The sequence below is a fragment of the Phaseolus vulgaris genome, unplaced genomic scaffold, assembly GCF_000499845.2.
Source record: "Phaseolus vulgaris cultivar G19833 unplaced genomic scaffold, P. vulgaris v2.0 scaffold_17, whole genome shotgun sequence".
Lineage (NCBI taxonomy): Eukaryota > Viridiplantae > Streptophyta > Magnoliopsida > Fabales > Fabaceae > Phaseolus > Phaseolus vulgaris.
The window spans coordinates 13,577-29,970 of NW_027174086.1; the positions used below are offsets into that span (position 1 = coordinate 13,577).

The following is a 16,394-nucleotide window of genomic DNA, read 5'->3' on the forward strand; positions in this document are numbered from 1 at the left end:
TATCGAGGTTGAATGTATTAGGTTATAGATTTTGATTTTTTTTTTATTAAAGTTCGTAATTTAAAATATCTTGTTTTAATTCTTTTAAATAAATTATATCATTTAAAATTTTAATATTTAAAAAATACACATTTAATTAATGGAATAATAAAGTAAATTAAATAATAATGATATTTTATATTAATATTAGTTAATGATTTTGATAAAGTCAATAGGATTGAGTGTAACTGTAATATATACAACTCATTGCTTAATCAATAAAAAAGATTAATTGAACTAAGTTAAAGTTAATCTAATTAAGTTCAGATTTCCTTTTGGGTTGTGTGATTTAATAAACACTCATATTCCAAATGAACAAATAACTATAATTTTTAATTGAAGATGGTATAGTTTTACACAAGAAAATAATGTTTATAAATAATCAATATAAAATATCTCTTCACTTTCCACAAGAAGAAAGTTATAATAATTATATATTAAATACTATAACTTCTCTTTACGTTTTATAAAAGGGTAATTACTGTTTATTTCCATTCCAATAATATTGAGGAAAATTACCAAAACGACATAAGCTGAGTCCGAAAGAAATGCATCTTTGTGGTGTCCATAATTATCTGAAGTACATTGAAGATGAACACTGCAACTGATAGCAGAAAAGAAGAAGAAAGGAACTCGTAACAGAAGCAGCAATAGCAGAAGAAGATAGCATTAGAGCCGAAAATATTCGTAAAAAAGAAAAGAAGAAGAAGAAGAAGAACACAATGTACGGGAAGGTGCTTCTTACATTCATTTTCGTGCTTCTCCTCCTTCTTTCGTACACAATTTTCATAGGCAACCTCGACATTCGATCTTATTTCTTCCCTCACTTCAAGTTATCCGCGGTTGTACCCGCTGCGTGTGCACTTGATCCGTCTCTTCGGGTCTTCATGTACGATCTCCCTCGCCGCTTCAACGTCGGCATGATTGACCGCCGCAACACGTCGGAGACACCTGTCACCGTGGAGGACTGGCCGCGGTGGCCCGAGAACTGGGGGCTGAAGAAGCAGCACAGCGTGGAGTACTGGATGATGGGGTCGCTCATCCACGGCGTCGAGGGCAGAGAAGTGGTTAGGGTTTCGGATCCGGAACTCGCCAACGCCTTCTTCGTGCCGTTCTTCTCTTCTCTCAGTTTCAACACGCACGGCCACACCATGAAGGATCCCGCCACGGAGATTGATCGCCAATTGCAGGTGCTTCGCCTGGTTTCTTCTCTTCGTAGTTGATTTGTGAATCGCTCCAATGCAATTTGATGGGAGTTAATTTCGTTTTAGCGTAATGCGATTAGTATGGTCACTTGAAGATTCACTGTACAGGTTATTGTCAAACGACATTAGTGCTGAAAATCATAAGAATTTGATGAATGTTACTGTTCAGCACTAGTTTAGGAAGAGTAGTATCCGAATGAAATATTTTCAGTGTCTGAGAATTTTACTTGCAGGAGGAGAATGAGTGTAAATTGGAAAACGTGACTATATTATTTATTTATACTATTCTCCTATGGGCAATGGACTATATTATTTTTAGAAATGTTGGGTGTTGTACCTGTTTCTGTGCGTCATAGCTAATGTGTTACAAACCTCTGCTTTTGATATTAAACAGTGCTTGTTTCTGGTGTCAGGTTGATTTAATGGAATTGTTAAAGAAATCCAAATACTGGCAGAGGTCTGGAGGTAGAGACCATGTATTTCCTGTCACACACCCCAATGCCTTTAGGTTCCTACGAGATCAGTTGAATGATTCTATTCAGGTTGTTGTGGATTTTGGTCGCTACCCTAGGCACATGTCTAATTTGAACAAAGATGTGGTGTCCCCATATGTGCATGTTGTGGACTCTCTTACAGTAGACGAGCCTCAAGATCCGTATGAGTCTCGCTCCACGCTGCTTTTCTTCCGAGGGAGGACTTACAGGAAGGATGTATGTCTAACTGAGAGTTAGTTGAAGGAGTAATGTATTTCTTAATGGGGCAAGGTTCCTGTAAAGTACGTTTGTCTTTAAAGTGGGCAAGTCAGGCCATATCCATACCCTTGGTTTAATTTAAAGCACATTGTGATCATAAAACACTAAAATTCAAAGGTTGATACACCTGTCCTTGCTCACTCTAAAAACAATCCCACTTTAGTGTAGCTTTTTCCTTTAAATTCCATGAATATTGATTTTCTGGTGTCTGTGATGTTTGCAGGAAGGGATTGTTCGTGTTAAACTAGCAAAGATACTGTCTGGTTATGATGATGTTCACTATGAGCGAAGTGTTGCTACAGAAGAAAATATAAAATTGGTATGCAGTGTAGTTGTGTAATTGATCTTTGCTTAATTTTAGTTGGATAATTTGTGGTTGACTGTTTAAAAGATCAATTTTACAATTGTATGTGTTTTATTTTATCATGCAAAAATCATTAACTGCTGTGTTCCTTTAACCACTGCTTCTTATACAACAGTCATCTAAAGGGATGCGTTCATCGAAGTTCTGTTTGCATCCAGCGGGAGACACACCGTCATCTTGTAGGCTTTTTGATGCCATTGTGAGTCACTGTGTCCCTGTCATTGTTAGTGATCAAATTGAACTCCCATTTGAGGATGAGATTGAGTACTCCCAGTTCTCGATTTTCTTCTCTTTCAAAGAGGCATTACAGCCTGGCTACATGGTCGATCAACTTCGTAAATTTCCAAAACAGAAATGGACTGAAATGTGGAAGCAACTCAAAAACATCTCCCAACATTATGAATTCCAGTACCCTCCTAAAAGAGAAGATGCTGTGAGTATGCTGTGGAGACAGGTCAAGCACAAAATTCCAGGGGTCAGCCTTTCTGTTCATAGAAGCCGGAGGTTAAAAGTCCCAGATTGGTGGCAGAGGAAATGATTTCTGGAGCTTTGGTGTTAATCTTGTACATTCTTCAGTTACAGTGACAATCCCTAAAGGGAGGAATAACATTAATACTTCCTCTTATCTCAGCATTTTGAAATTGAGATTTTTGTATAAGTTTTAATGTGATTTTTTTTGGTCTTAGCTTCTAATTTGGTGGACATTTGTCTCATCCAACTTGGAGCCTGATGTTCATGAATATTACCACTTCCTCATTCGAAAATGTTTAATCTCTTCTGGGTCGTTTCGTTTCGATAGAAAATGGACTTTGTAGGTGTGCAACAGAAGAAGGGGATTTCGATTTTCTCATTGTCATTCTATAGTTCAGTTACTTAATTTGTACATCGCCATTCATGCTAAAGAACTCTAGCTAATCCTAAAATTAATATATTCATTTACTTTCATAATTTGGTTATAATTTAATTTCCGTTTCCCATGTACTTGTTAAAAAAAAGGTTGCACTATAAGGAAAAAGTTCTATTCATAAGACACCTACATTTTCACTTATATAAGAAATATGGAGCTAACTATTTGGTTAAATATACCATTTAAGTTGTAGATAAGAGTGATGATTCATTCACTCAAAAGAGTAACTGACATCAATTACTCTGAATATGAACCTTCTTATCTTATTTTAACAACTCATATTTATGGGCCATAATAAGTGAAATCCCAATTACTCTCAATATTAACCTTTCATCTTAGGCAGATTCTTCCAGCACCATATCATTTGTGATTAACACTCAACATATACATGTAAAACTACTCTTATACCCTTAACGAAATTGTGTTATTGTGTTCCGGATATATATATATATATATATATATATATATATATATATATATATATATATATATATATATATATATAAAATAGTAGTTCTAGATAATTATGTCCAGAAAAATATTTTCCTTGATTTGTTCTGATAAAAAAATCCGAAATGTGCCCCTGCCAACCCCTTTAACTTTTTCTTTGAATCTCATGTGTCCCTGCCAACACATGGCACACATTCGTTGGGAGATAAAAGGTCCTACAAACATGACTCTCTTGGTTTCTTTCCATTGCACTTCCATCCAAGAATTTCACCAAACTATTGGTTTGCTACTTCAATGAAAATTAGGCCCATGTTTCGCAATTTTATTTTGTCTTTAGTAGTTGTTTTTGGATTAAAGTCCATAACTTAATTCTTTAAATTTGTTTAGTTTAGTGGGTTTTAATCCATTAAAAATACCAAAATGATGGACTTCTGGATATGTATATCCGGAAGCATTATAGTGCCTTTCGGATAAAGATGTCCATAGTTAAATAGTACAATTCCGGATGACAATATCCGTAGGTAAACATGACACTTCCGGATACCAATATCCGTAGGAAAAACTGACACTTTCGAATGTCAATATTCATAGGCAAAGCTGACACTTCCGAATGTCAATATCCATAGGCATGTGACTTCTAGATATTGATGTTCATAAGCAAATCTTTGACTTCCGGATATTAATATCCGTAAGCAAATATGTGACAAGGACAAAGTTGGGTTTAAAAAGTTACATTGGATGCAAGAAACAATTAATCGGGTGCAGAAAGTAATTGCCTTCATCTTATCTTATCTTAACAACTCAAATTAATGGGTCACAAGTGCATACTAATTCTCTCTAGGAAATGTGTCACTAATTATTGCAATTCTATCTATTATGTATTAATATATTATGAAGAAAGATATGAAAGATAAAAAAAGATAGTAAGATAGTTATATATAAAATAAAATTTTGCATCTATTCTTCTTTACTCTCTATTATATACACATCCATAAAATAATTATGATACTCAAAATTTTGTGTAAATATGAATATGAAATATATACACAAAATCAAGAAATGTGTATTATATATCATTTAAATAAGTTATAATTTAATATTAATTTATATTTTGAAAATACTATTTGTTTCTTAACATCTATGGAGTGCTAGGATAACTTATAACTTTTTTTAGATAGCTGTTTTTTTCGGTAAAAAGGTAAAGTAAAAACTAACTGATTAGATAAAGATTCAAATAGATGATAATGAGATAATGTATAGTTATGTAAGTAATAATTTTTATGTGAAAAAAGATCAAAATGAATAATTTCTAAAAAAGAAGTGTGTGCTTCAATTAAAATAATTTTCTTTTATTATTATTATTATTATTATAGATTATGATTATTATTTTAACAACTATTACACATTGATGAAGAGAGAGATTGATCTTCAGTACATTATAGACTAATAAAGAGGATAGAAAAAGCTACATTTTAAGAGAAAGAGAGTTACAATTTTCATATAAAAAATTATTAATGTGCACTTGTAACGTATTGTGAGCTGTTAATATAATATAAGATGGAAGTTTAAGAGCTTGAATAATTCATTTTATGGACTCTTGGGGTGAGTGGAATAAAAAGCATTTTTACTTGTAAAAAATTAAAAGTAAAAAGTTGAAAATTATAAAAAAATTGTATAAATTAATTAATACATAAATTAATTTTGATTTATAAAATAAATCATGTGTAGAAAGAATCTTGTACATATAAGTCTACGACCAACTTAAGATAAAAAAAAACATTGTTGTAGCATATAAACATTTGGTGCTATTCTTATCCTCCGATGCCATATATAATTGATATTTATTTTTATTAATATGTTATATTATTTTTTAAGTTGCTGATATACATAAATTTAACTAACCTCTCCTTATTAATAATTTACTATTATAAAAGTATCTCTACATAAATGACATTTTCAATAAATATAAAAAATTATTTTAGTTTGATGGTCCCTCTCAAAAAGGTCAACGCTAAGGTTGTTTTTATGGAGAAGTTCATCGTTGAGGTTGAGCCACCGAAAACCTGCAATTGCTCTCCACGTTAACAATGGAGGACTTATCAGCACCGAAGAGCAAGATCCTGAAAAGTCCAGCACTTGCTAAGGTAATTAAATTAACCCAATCGCTTCTTCATATATGCATATATTCTTCAAATTCATCTGATAAATCCTGAATTAACTTCAAATTGTTCTATAAACAGTACATCCTTGAAACTAGTGCGTATCCCAAAGAGCACGAGCAATTGAAGAAACTTCGAGAGACAACAGTGGAGAAATATGGTGCGAAGAGTTTGATGAATGTTCCTGTAGATGAAGCACAATTCCTATCTTTTCTTATAAAAATGATGAAGGCTGAGAAAACACTAGAAATTGGAGTTTTCACGGGTTATTCGCTTCTTTCTACGGCTCTAGCTCTTCCTCCTCATGCCAAGGTATAATAACATCCCACTTTTTCTTTTAACTTTTAATTTTAGGTTTGAAGTAATACTATCTTTTTAAAAACAATTGTATCTCACAATATGTGTTCTAACGAGAAGATAATATATGTTCTAGCGAGGGGATATAAGATCATCTTTGTCAGAACAAGCGTGTTGTATTTTTAACATCTGCATCTCTAATTTTTTGTTTCATATATTTTTTTAGTTAATGATTATTTGATCCTCGTTACTTATATTGTGATTTGTTATGTACATTTATTTTTACTTGATTATGATACAACTCTTCTTCTATATTTATATGAGAGAAATATATTTAATATTTATAAATTAATATATATTAGTAATTATCAAATAACTATATAAAATGGTTAGTATATATTTATTATTATTATTTTATTATTTAATTAAGTTTTAAATAATTTATAAATTTTGATATTTTTAATTAACTTTTTATTAAAAAATTTGTTCGGTTAAAATATTATTTTATTTTGGATAAGTATATAGTGAGTATTTTTTATCGTCAAAACAAGAAGATATGACTATTGTTGGAAATCACACATTAATTAGAGATAAGACGAGACCAATTTCCAGTATATAACTGATGTAAACCTTATGATGGAGTTATTGATGCTCCATGTGTTTTCAAGCCGAATGGAATGGAATGAGGCTTGGTTTGGATGTAGTGAAAGTTGTATTTTAATGAAGGAAGGATTGGAAATGGACACTTGAGGAAGTAGAGTTCTACTTCTTGGTTTCTCCTGGCCTAGGTTTACTTGAACTTTTGCAAAGAGAGAGTTGAGACAAGAGGGTGAATGATTCTGATTTAGGCTAAAGTTTCATTACTCAAATAAGTCTCAATATTACATGACTGTAAGGTCTTATTTATAAGCTAGAGGAAATGTAGGTGTCGTGTCATGAAAGCTACCGACAAGTTAGGGTTAGGGTTTAATGCTTAAGTAAGTTGTGTAGTGCTTACAGAAATCCCTTGCTTGAATCCTCAAGTGCGAGTTTCTAAAAGTACGTCATACATTTTTTAGCTTATGTTTATTCTACTCTAAGTATGACCCATAATACAAGGTCCAGGATTAAAACTATTCTACATTTTACAAATTTATACAAGACTAAGAGATAGAATATATTTTATAGAGCTTCATAATTTTCTCTACCCTTAGCCTGAGTTGTGATGATTGAATATGTTGGGATGGTCCTTCATCACCTTACCTTAGGTAAGAATAATGGTTGGAGAAAAACTTTTTTTCCCTCTCGAAAAATTTCCATGACATTAACTGGTCTTTACCCTTTGACTAGCCCATTGAACTTGTACTCACACGATATGGTAGGAGCAACAATTAGTGACAAACTCATATTTGAAATTATGTCATGGCTTCTAGTGAAATCTCTATTGTGATTCAACTCCGTGAGAAAGTGGTTTCAATCTTTGGTCTCTGATCCAACTTTTGTGAAACTCCACCTTCAAAGATCACCTAAAGCCTCCAATTTTCTAATGTCGTAATCAGTCATTGTTCTCTATGTTGTTTGTTAAAAAATCATCCATCCCTCAACAATCACGACCACATTGTTCACAAGATTCCAAACTTTTATTTATTTCATCGTGTAATCAGTTTTTGCAAGGGATTGGTGTGTATGGTTGCTCCTTTTAACATGAGTAGTTTGGATGCACTAAGGCATATTTGCTTGTTTAGCTTATGGAACCTGTTGGGAGGAAGAAAGAGAGAGAAATGAACATGCAAGAGAGAAATTCATTTACCATAGTGATACCATGCAAGGGTTGATTACATTATAAGAAGACCCCCCTTAAACTTATGGTTGGATTGAGGACCACCATAAGTTTATTCCGAAGTGTAGTGAATGAAATGCTAGACAATGGCTTTGTGAGGATATTCGTGATTTGGTAGTAAACAAGGAGATGAATGAGAGCAACCTACCTTTCTTGGACGTAATCACGAATAAAATGCAGGTCTAGTTCAAAATGTTTGGTTTAAGAATGCATAATAGGATTGACACTGAGGAAAACAACTCCCAAATTGTCTATAAGTTTTTAGTTCAGCAAGGACCGCGTCAATACTTCGATACTCAACCTTTGTGCTGCTCCTAAACACCACTTTTTGTTTGTGCGAACTCCATGAAACAATGTTGGATCCAAGATAAACATAATACCAGTAGTAAATTTTCTATCATCAATATCAATATCCTAATCAGCATCAACAAAACATATGATGAAAGAGTTTGAGCCACATTTGATCAACAAGCCATGATTATTTGTACCAATAAGATAACGTAGAATCCTCTTCACCGCCTTTTAGTGATATTCATGTGGGTTATACATGTATTGGAAGACCTTGTTAACAATATATGAGAGTTTTGGACAAGTGATGAATATGTATTTAAGAGCACCAATAAAAAATCTATAAAATTTGAGATTTTGGACAACTACAAATACATTTTGTTGAAGACGAAAGGAAGAGATCATAGGAGTAGCTTGAGGTTTCGCAACTCTCATGTTAGTACGCCTCAATAAATCATTGATATACTTTGCCTGAGACAGATGCAAATGACCACCAATGATCCTAGATACTTATATACCCAGAAAATAATGAAGAGGTCAAAGATCTTTGAGAGCAAACCTAGAGCTTAAGGTGGATATGAGAGATGTAACTACTTCAATAGAAGATCTAGTGATAATGATATCATCAACGTACATTAAAACAAAAAGTGTATGGGACTTCATGAATTGAACAAACAACAAGTATTGCTCTTGGTGGAGTGAAAACCAAGATTTTTTTAGAATGATACTGAGCTTTTTAAATCATGATCTCAGAGCTTGTTTTAATCTATATACACTTTTGTTCAACTTATAAACAAGGTTAGGGTTATGAGACTTAAAACTTGGTGGTTGTTGCATGTATACGTCTTCTATGAGATCAACATTCAAGAATGCATTATTCATATCAATTTGATGAATATGCCAGTTAGCATAAACAACATGTGATATAACCACCCAAATTGTGTTGGGTTTAAGCACATGGCTATGTGTTTCATTTGAGTCGAACCCTTGAGTTTGAATGAATCCCTTAGCCACTAAACACCCCTTGTGCCTTTGAAAAGTTCCATATTCATCAAACTTGTTTTAGAAAAGCCACTTACAACCTATAACATGAGCACTAAAAGGAAGGGAGGTGAGAGTCCACGTGTTATTTGTAACCAGAGTTGTGTATTAATCTTTCATGGCTTGAAACCATAATGAAAAAGACAACACAAATTTAAGAGACATAGTTTCGTTATCATAAACAAAAACAATATATGTCTCGGGTTTAAAACCCCCAACTTTGACTCTAGTTATCATAGGGTGATCATTTGTGTGTAGGTGTTGATCAATGTGAGTGAAATCAAATATAGGTTGATAGTTGTTGTCATCAAAACTTATAATTGATAAATCTCATAATCTCTCCATATATCTAAATAAAAATTATTAAGAATGAAAAAAAAAATTCAAATTAAATATTACAATATTTATATTATCCATTATTAATAAACGAATAATTAAAATATTCATATTTTTTATTTATGGGTATCTATCATATATAACCATTTAGGTTGTATTAGTTTATGAAAAGAAATAATGTGAATATATGGAATATAAAATAATGAATAAAGTGTGAAGAAATAATGTGAATGTTGCAGATAATAGCGATTGACGTGGATAGAGAAGCATACGAGACTGGATTGCCCTTCATCCAGAAAGCAGGAGTGGAGGACAAAATTGACTTTATCCATGCGGACGCATTATCTGCCCTCCAAGATCTTCTCCAAGTAAGTGTTCTTTTACTAAATATTTTTAGATTTCATATTTAGTTGGACTTAGGCGTAATTTAGCCTCTTTTATTTTAGAAAATTATTTTTTAATTATTAAAAGAGTTTAAATAGTCATGCATTATTATAAAGTAGAGTCAATTGACCAAATTGAAATTTAAAAAATTATAAACCAATATTAAACCGTTAATTCTCTAAATTTATTTATTCAACAAAAATCACTATTAATGCTTACGAAAACACGCATATTGTCTCATTTATCTTCTTTTTAAATTGAGTATATTATTCTTTTAAAGGATAAGTTATATATATATATATATATATATATATATATTAAAAGATAAAAATTATTATATATATGTAACGTATTTAACTATTTTTATTTTTTTATTCAATTATTATTTTTATTAAATAAATAAGTATTTTTTTATTAAAAGATGATTATAAATTACTATTATTATAATAACTATTAAAATAATAATATTTTAATAATTATAAAAATATTTTTATTAAAAATAATTATAAAAGAAATAAATTTGTTGTATGTAATTTTTTATTGCGTCAATGTTTTTTATTGAAAGGAATTATTTGAATTTTAAAAAAATATTGTTTTAAGATAAAATTGTAAGAAATTACATTCTTTATTTTTTTTCAAATTCAATTTTTTATAAATTTTTAAAATTTAAATTTTTAATTTAAAATAAATAATTATTCAATTTATTATATTTTAATATTATAAAGGATAAAATTGGGGGATTTTTTTTTTTTAAAAAAAAGTGAACCCTCAATTATAGATAAATTTTAATACCATGATAACAAAATTTAATAACTTTATTATGGATAGCGGTTTGTGATTTGATATCACAGAGTATAATTCTAATATCCAAAAATACATCTTACTGTATAAGTTTTATATATTTTTATACAAACTTAGAATTTTTTAAAATATTCTTAATACATCATCAGAGCTTATAGAAATATAAATATTTTAAAAATATAAGTTTTAAAAACAACATTCTAAAGTCTTTCAAGATATTCAACAAAACAAAATAATAATTGACATTTTGAAAGACTCGTATTAAGTAAGTCGTATTAGCTACTAACACTTGATCCAAAGATTATCAACGAATCAAAGAGAAAGGATCAACGTACGTTCAATACAATCCTAGCCGTACATATATGTCATGATATGCATGAACTCCCCCATTTGCTTCTCACCGATATTAGTGTATGTGACTTGCATCATCAGTGAAGCTCAAATATCTCTGTTACCACATAGGCATCAATACTTAATACACAAACAAACATCAGTCCATACATTATCCCAAATATATTAATTCAATTTCATACAATTTTCATCATACAATATCATTCAAAACGCGATCCTCAACGTTCAAAAGTTTATTTAAAATAATAAAAATACAACATAATATATAAAGATACAACCTCCTGGCAAGAGAAATTGAAAATTGGGACCACATCCCCTCCACATCTAGATCTTCTGAACTAGGGTGCTATTAAAAAATTTTCTTACCTTAATTGTTTGCTTTCCAAACAACTTTTAGAATTTTATCCCCTTAGTTCAGATAAACTTCAAGATTCAAGGACCTAATGCAAGTTATCCAAACTGATCAAAAAATCAGTATATAGTAGTATAAGTTGAGAGAATTATTCTTCTCAACTGATCCCACCAAGATTGACTCCACTAAGATTGATAACTAAATCCTAAGAAAAAAACAGAGAATAAATAATCTTTAAAAAAAAAAGAACTTATTATGTTTGAAAATCTGATCGGGTATAAATATTTCTTAACTCCTCAGCTATAACGTGATGTAATCAGATTATAAAATAGATGATGTATGAAATGTGAAATGAAGAGAAAAGGGAGAGAGTTTGAGAAAGAAAGAAGGGAATGATCGTGGTCTTGGGGTCTGCATGATTTGTTTATGTTGTTACAGTACTACCACTATTAATGACTTTATTAAATATTTATTTTTATATATTATTATAAAATTTTCTTTTTAAATTTTAAAACATAATTAAAGTTAATATATATATATATATATAAAAGGAGAATCATATGTATATATATTATTATAGATGATTTTTAATATAATTATCATAAAATTAATAAATTTATTTTTTATATTGGTTTATGATATGATATAATGATAGTTCTTTCTTATTAAAGTTAAGTTTTAATTTTAAATTTCATTATTAATAACGGACAGAAATATAATGAAAATGTAGTATGATATTAATTTGATTAAATCAATAATTAGTAAAAGAATTGTATAAAATATTTGGAAAAATAAAAAGTAGTTTATTGGTACGTTACATAAAAAAATTATTTAAATATTTAAATAATTTTCTAGTCAAGTTATTATATAAATAAACCACGTCACATCATCATTGTATTTTTATTAACTATTGAATAGAATATATGATGAATGATGTGTGTTCGTCCATGCGTTTGTGGGGATCTTTTAATAGATTGATTTATTTTTTTTCATAATAATTCATGGTGGATCCGTGAGTTTTCTTCCATTAGCTTTTGTATACGGTTCTGTTAAAGATTTAAATAAACTATACTTGCTTGATAGATCATTTATAATTGAATAAACTCCTATGATTTTTTCAATCATACAATAATTCTTAATAAACAATTTCAATTAAAACATTTTCATAAATGTTAAAATATTTAGTCATGTTTTCAATGTATAATGTAACTATCACACAAATTTTTCTAAAAGACTCAATTGAACATGTCTTACCAATTTGTCTCACGTTAGGGTAGTTCATATGCTTAATTATCCAAGTTTGATGTATGAACCTTCTTCAACTTCTTATCATCTAATGTCTTAGTTTACATGATCAAACGAAAATACGTTCTTTACTTAATGGACTAATATACTCAATATCGTTATCTAAGACATGATATCATCTTAAGTATCTCACACACAACATGCACCACAAATAGTCTCATATCATAAATGTGTGTTAATCCAAACAGATTACACAATTCATAATGGGCTATGTATCAATAATGTATTATATCATGTATACATTTACCTTACGTTATATATATATATATATATATATATATATATAATAATAATAATAATAATAATAATAACACATTTCACATCATACATATATTCTATATTTCCATACTTATCATGTGCTTATCCTTAATCATATATCTCAACATATATAACCAACCCATAAATAGCAACACACACAACATCATCTTATTAAAGCAAGTACATGTCTTTTGAGCGAGCTTATGTAGTTTGAGCGAGCTCATCTCACTTAAGCAACATCCCTTTTCCAAAATTGGCAATAAGTCATTTTCTTGCGCAACCACATATCACTTAGGTGCCTTGTTGTTTAAGTGACGTACACGTGTTGGAATCTTCAAACAAGTTCTAGAAGTAAGACTCGCTTGATTGCCCTTGCATACATCCTCAATATCACTTGAGTGACCATCATGTCGCTTGAGATACATGCTTCTAAAAGAGAGAGAATCACCTCGACCACTCCCTTACTCAAGCTACGTAATTTTGCTTGAATATTCACACGTCATTTGAATGATGGTAACAAGTGAGTGATTCCATATTGCTTGGATTTTGTTTAGGCAACATCATGTGTTTCTTGAGTGATATTAAGTTCGAGAGCCACGTTTCTCAACCAAACAAAGCAAAAACAATGAAAAAATTTAACCAATATACATATTCATACCTAAAAATACATATTTTACCTTATTTCAACTTACAAATAATCATTAACTACAAATATCTTTACAATAACTCTAAATCATACCAACATATATATATATATATATATTATCTTTTATATACATATATTTTCCAATATTTCAATCAATTCATTCACACTTCTAAATAATCAACTCCTTAAATTGAAGTAATTGTTATATTCTCTTACTTGGATTAAAGTGTGTGTAGTCTCAAAAAAAATTCTTTCTACTATTTTAGAATCCTAAATTAATCTAGACAAGCTTCTAAAATCGTACACCAATAACATATCTAAAACTCACTTGATTGATTCATAAAATTTCTTATATTTCAAACTTCTCGAGATTATAATTTGACAAGAATACAATAGTCAAAATATTATATAAACTTAGATAGTTAAAAAAAAAATTAAGTTTTAGTAAAATGAAATAAAAAATAAATATTTATAAAACTTCTTAATCCTTTATCCATTTAAAATATAAATATTTTTTAAAAAATCACATCTTACACTTTAGACTTTAGTGGTATTACTCTTAGTTTATTCATATTTTGTGACCCCACAAGAATCAATCACATAGGGCAAAAAGTTTCTTCTACATTTTAGGTCTATTTGTTTAAATAGTTTTTAAGAAAAAAATATTTCTTTAATAAAATAATCACCTATTAATTTTTTTACATATTTGAGTAAACTTATGTTAGAAGATAAAAACAGAAAAAAAAAACTTTTTTTCTGGTGTGATATTTTACAATGACTTGTTAAATACAAACAAACAAGCCCCTTCTTTAGGCTTTGTGGGGTTTAATGTTGAAGTAAAACACAATGGTATAAATTTGAGAAACCTAATTATGGATACAAATATTAATTTGGATTCGTTATATAAATTTTACTTGAATGTGGAGATAATTTATGATTGCGTGATGGCACAAGAAAAGTTTTATATTGACAACATCTAGAATTTAACCTTTTATGTGCCAATTCAAGATTTTCTTGATATTAGTTCAAAAGTCATTATTGTATTATATTGAATTGATATAGCTTGTGTTTGAATTTATATTTGGAGAATGAAGGAAAATGAAAGTGCATTGCAGGGAAAGCATGGGGAGTCATTTGATTTCGTATTCGTGGATGCTGAGAAGGAAAATTTTATAGAATTTCATGAAGTGTTGTTAAAATTGGTGAAGAAGGGTGGAACAATTGCATATGACAACACCTTATGGCTTGGTACAGTGGCTATGTCTGAGGATGAAAAAATAGAAGATAAGTGGTGGAAGAAGAGGAAGCCTACACTGGAATTCAACACCTACATAGCAGATGATTGTCGCGTAGAATCAACAATAGTTTCCATCGGAGACGGTGTAACTCTTTGTCGACGTATTTGACCACTCATAAAGTTCAAAATTATGTTATTTTTAACAATGCAACAACCATTTCCCACACCTTTTGTTGTTGATGCAAACTTTGCAAGTTACTCGTGTTCTATTCTTTTTATATAATAAATTCGCATCCATTTTGTACCTACTCCTTTATTAGATATTCACATACTATCATATAAATAATAATAGCTATTATTATTAAAAATTAGTTATTTTTTACTAGAAGATACAATCTAAAGAGAAGATCATAAATACTTATATAACATAGGTGAAAAAATGGGTGAAAAATTTTATTGAACAAGAAATAAAATGTAAAATTAGTAAAAAAATGTTTTTATTCATTTTTCAAATTCCAAATTAAGTCATGTTTTAATGTTTGGAAAAACAAATTATAATAATAAAACAATATAAATGAAAAAAATAGATGTAGATATTTTTTTTAAAAGAATCCCAATTTAATACAAGGGATATTTTCCAAAAGGAGTAAATTTTAACTATTAATTAATATGAAATTGAAGTTTCAATTTCAAAGAATGAAGTTTAAGAATTAATTGAAACAACATTAGCCACAGAGCGCGGTAATACAGGTTACTAGTAATTTGGACTTTTTAAGCAAATGATAAAAGTTTTCTAATTATATAAATACAACAAAATATAACAAAATGAGTCATTCTCTTAACTAGTATTATTATTATACTTCCTCAATAGATCAGTCTCATGGCTTTTCAAGCAAATAATTTACAACATATTTGTCATTTCCTCGTCTTATATAGTGCTGCCCAAACATGATTCCCCTTCATATATTTTTCTCTCACATCCATAAATTTTCGTATTTTCAAAAATATCTCTCTATAATATTCTGAATTATGTAATTCGAAATTCTTTTTTCAAATTCATAATTAGTTACATAATCCGAAAGCCTTTTTCCTGATGCATGATTAGTTTCCAGATTATATAATCCGGAAGTCTTTTTTTAAATGCGTGTCCGGATTACATAATACAGAAACTACTCTAAGAAGTGACACAAGAAGGATAAAAAAGATATTTTCATGTTTTATATGGAGTGTCAGAAGAACCTTGGAGGTGCAGGAAGAAATAGTCTTTATCTTAAAGGGCTCTCCAGATAGATGACCCACTAAATGGGCCCAAAACTAAAATTCACGCTCCTTCTTTCCATGGTCAAGTGAGCTTTACATATATTTATATTACTATTTTTCTCTTAAACTATTTACAACTCTTT

The 16,394-nt window shown here is 29.7% G+C and overlaps 2 protein-coding genes across 3 annotated transcripts; both read left to right on the forward strand.

Annotated features, from left to right (window-relative positions):
* The first annotated feature begins 536 nt into the window (after positions 1-536).
* Positions 537-3,163, forward strand: LOC137817141 (probable arabinosyltransferase ARAD1). Of its 2 annotated transcripts, none has more exons than XM_068620382.1 (4): positions 537-1,229; positions 1,658-1,954; positions 2,220-2,315; positions 2,476-3,163. In XM_068620382.1, the coding sequence occupies exons 1-4, from the start codon at positions 762-764 to the stop codon at positions 2,896-2,898; spliced, it is 1,284 nt and encodes a 427-aa protein (XP_068476483.1). In that variant the 5' UTR covers positions 537-761; the 3' UTR covers positions 2,899-3,163. The 2 variants fall into 2 exon arrangements, with proteins under 2 accessions (XP_068476483.1, XP_068476482.1); XM_068620381.1 differs by having other exon boundaries at positions 541-1,241.
* A 2,542-nt stretch (positions 3,164-5,705) lies between these two features.
* On the forward strand, positions 5,706-15,295 carry LOC137817142 (flavonoid 3',5'-methyltransferase-like). The gene is made up of 4 exons (XM_068620383.1): positions 5,706-5,861; positions 5,958-6,188; positions 9,897-10,025; positions 14,870-15,295. Exons 1-4 carry the CDS (start codon positions 5,805-5,807, stop codon positions 15,158-15,160), a joined length of 708 nt encoding a protein of 235 aa, XP_068476484.1. The 5' UTR covers positions 5,706-5,804; the 3' UTR covers positions 15,161-15,295.
* Positions 15,296-16,394: the final 1,099 nt, after the last annotated feature.

What these genes read in the sequence shown, in the direction of transcription:
- LOC137817141 (XM_068620381.1), top strand. Translation starts at nt 762, where the DNA reads ATGTACGGGAAGGTGCTTCTTACATTCATTTTCGTGCTTCTCCTCCTT. An exon ending in AATTGCAGGTGCTTCGCCTG is followed by an intron (nt 1,242 to 1,657) that starts GTTTCTTCTCTT and finishes TTCTGGTGTCAG; the next exon opens with GTTGATTTAATGGAATTGTT. An exon ending in GGAGGACTTACAGGAAGGAT is followed by an intron (nt 1,955 to 2,219) that starts GTATGTCTAACT and finishes TGATGTTTGCAG; the next exon opens with GAAGGGATTGTTCGTGTTAA.
- LOC137817142 (XM_068620383.1), top strand. Translation starts at nt 5,805, where the DNA reads ATGGAGGACTTATCAGCACCGAAGAGCAAGATCCTGAAAAGTCCAGCA. An exon ending in AAAGTCCAGCACTTGCTAAG is followed by an intron (nt 5,862 to 5,957) that starts GTAATTAAATTA and finishes TTCTATAAACAG; the next exon opens with TACATCCTTGAAACTAGTGC. An exon ending in CCCTCCAAGATCTTCTCCAA is followed by an intron (nt 10,026 to 14,869) that starts GTAAGTGTTCTT and finishes AGTGCATTGCAG; the next exon opens with GGAAAGCATGGGGAGTCATT.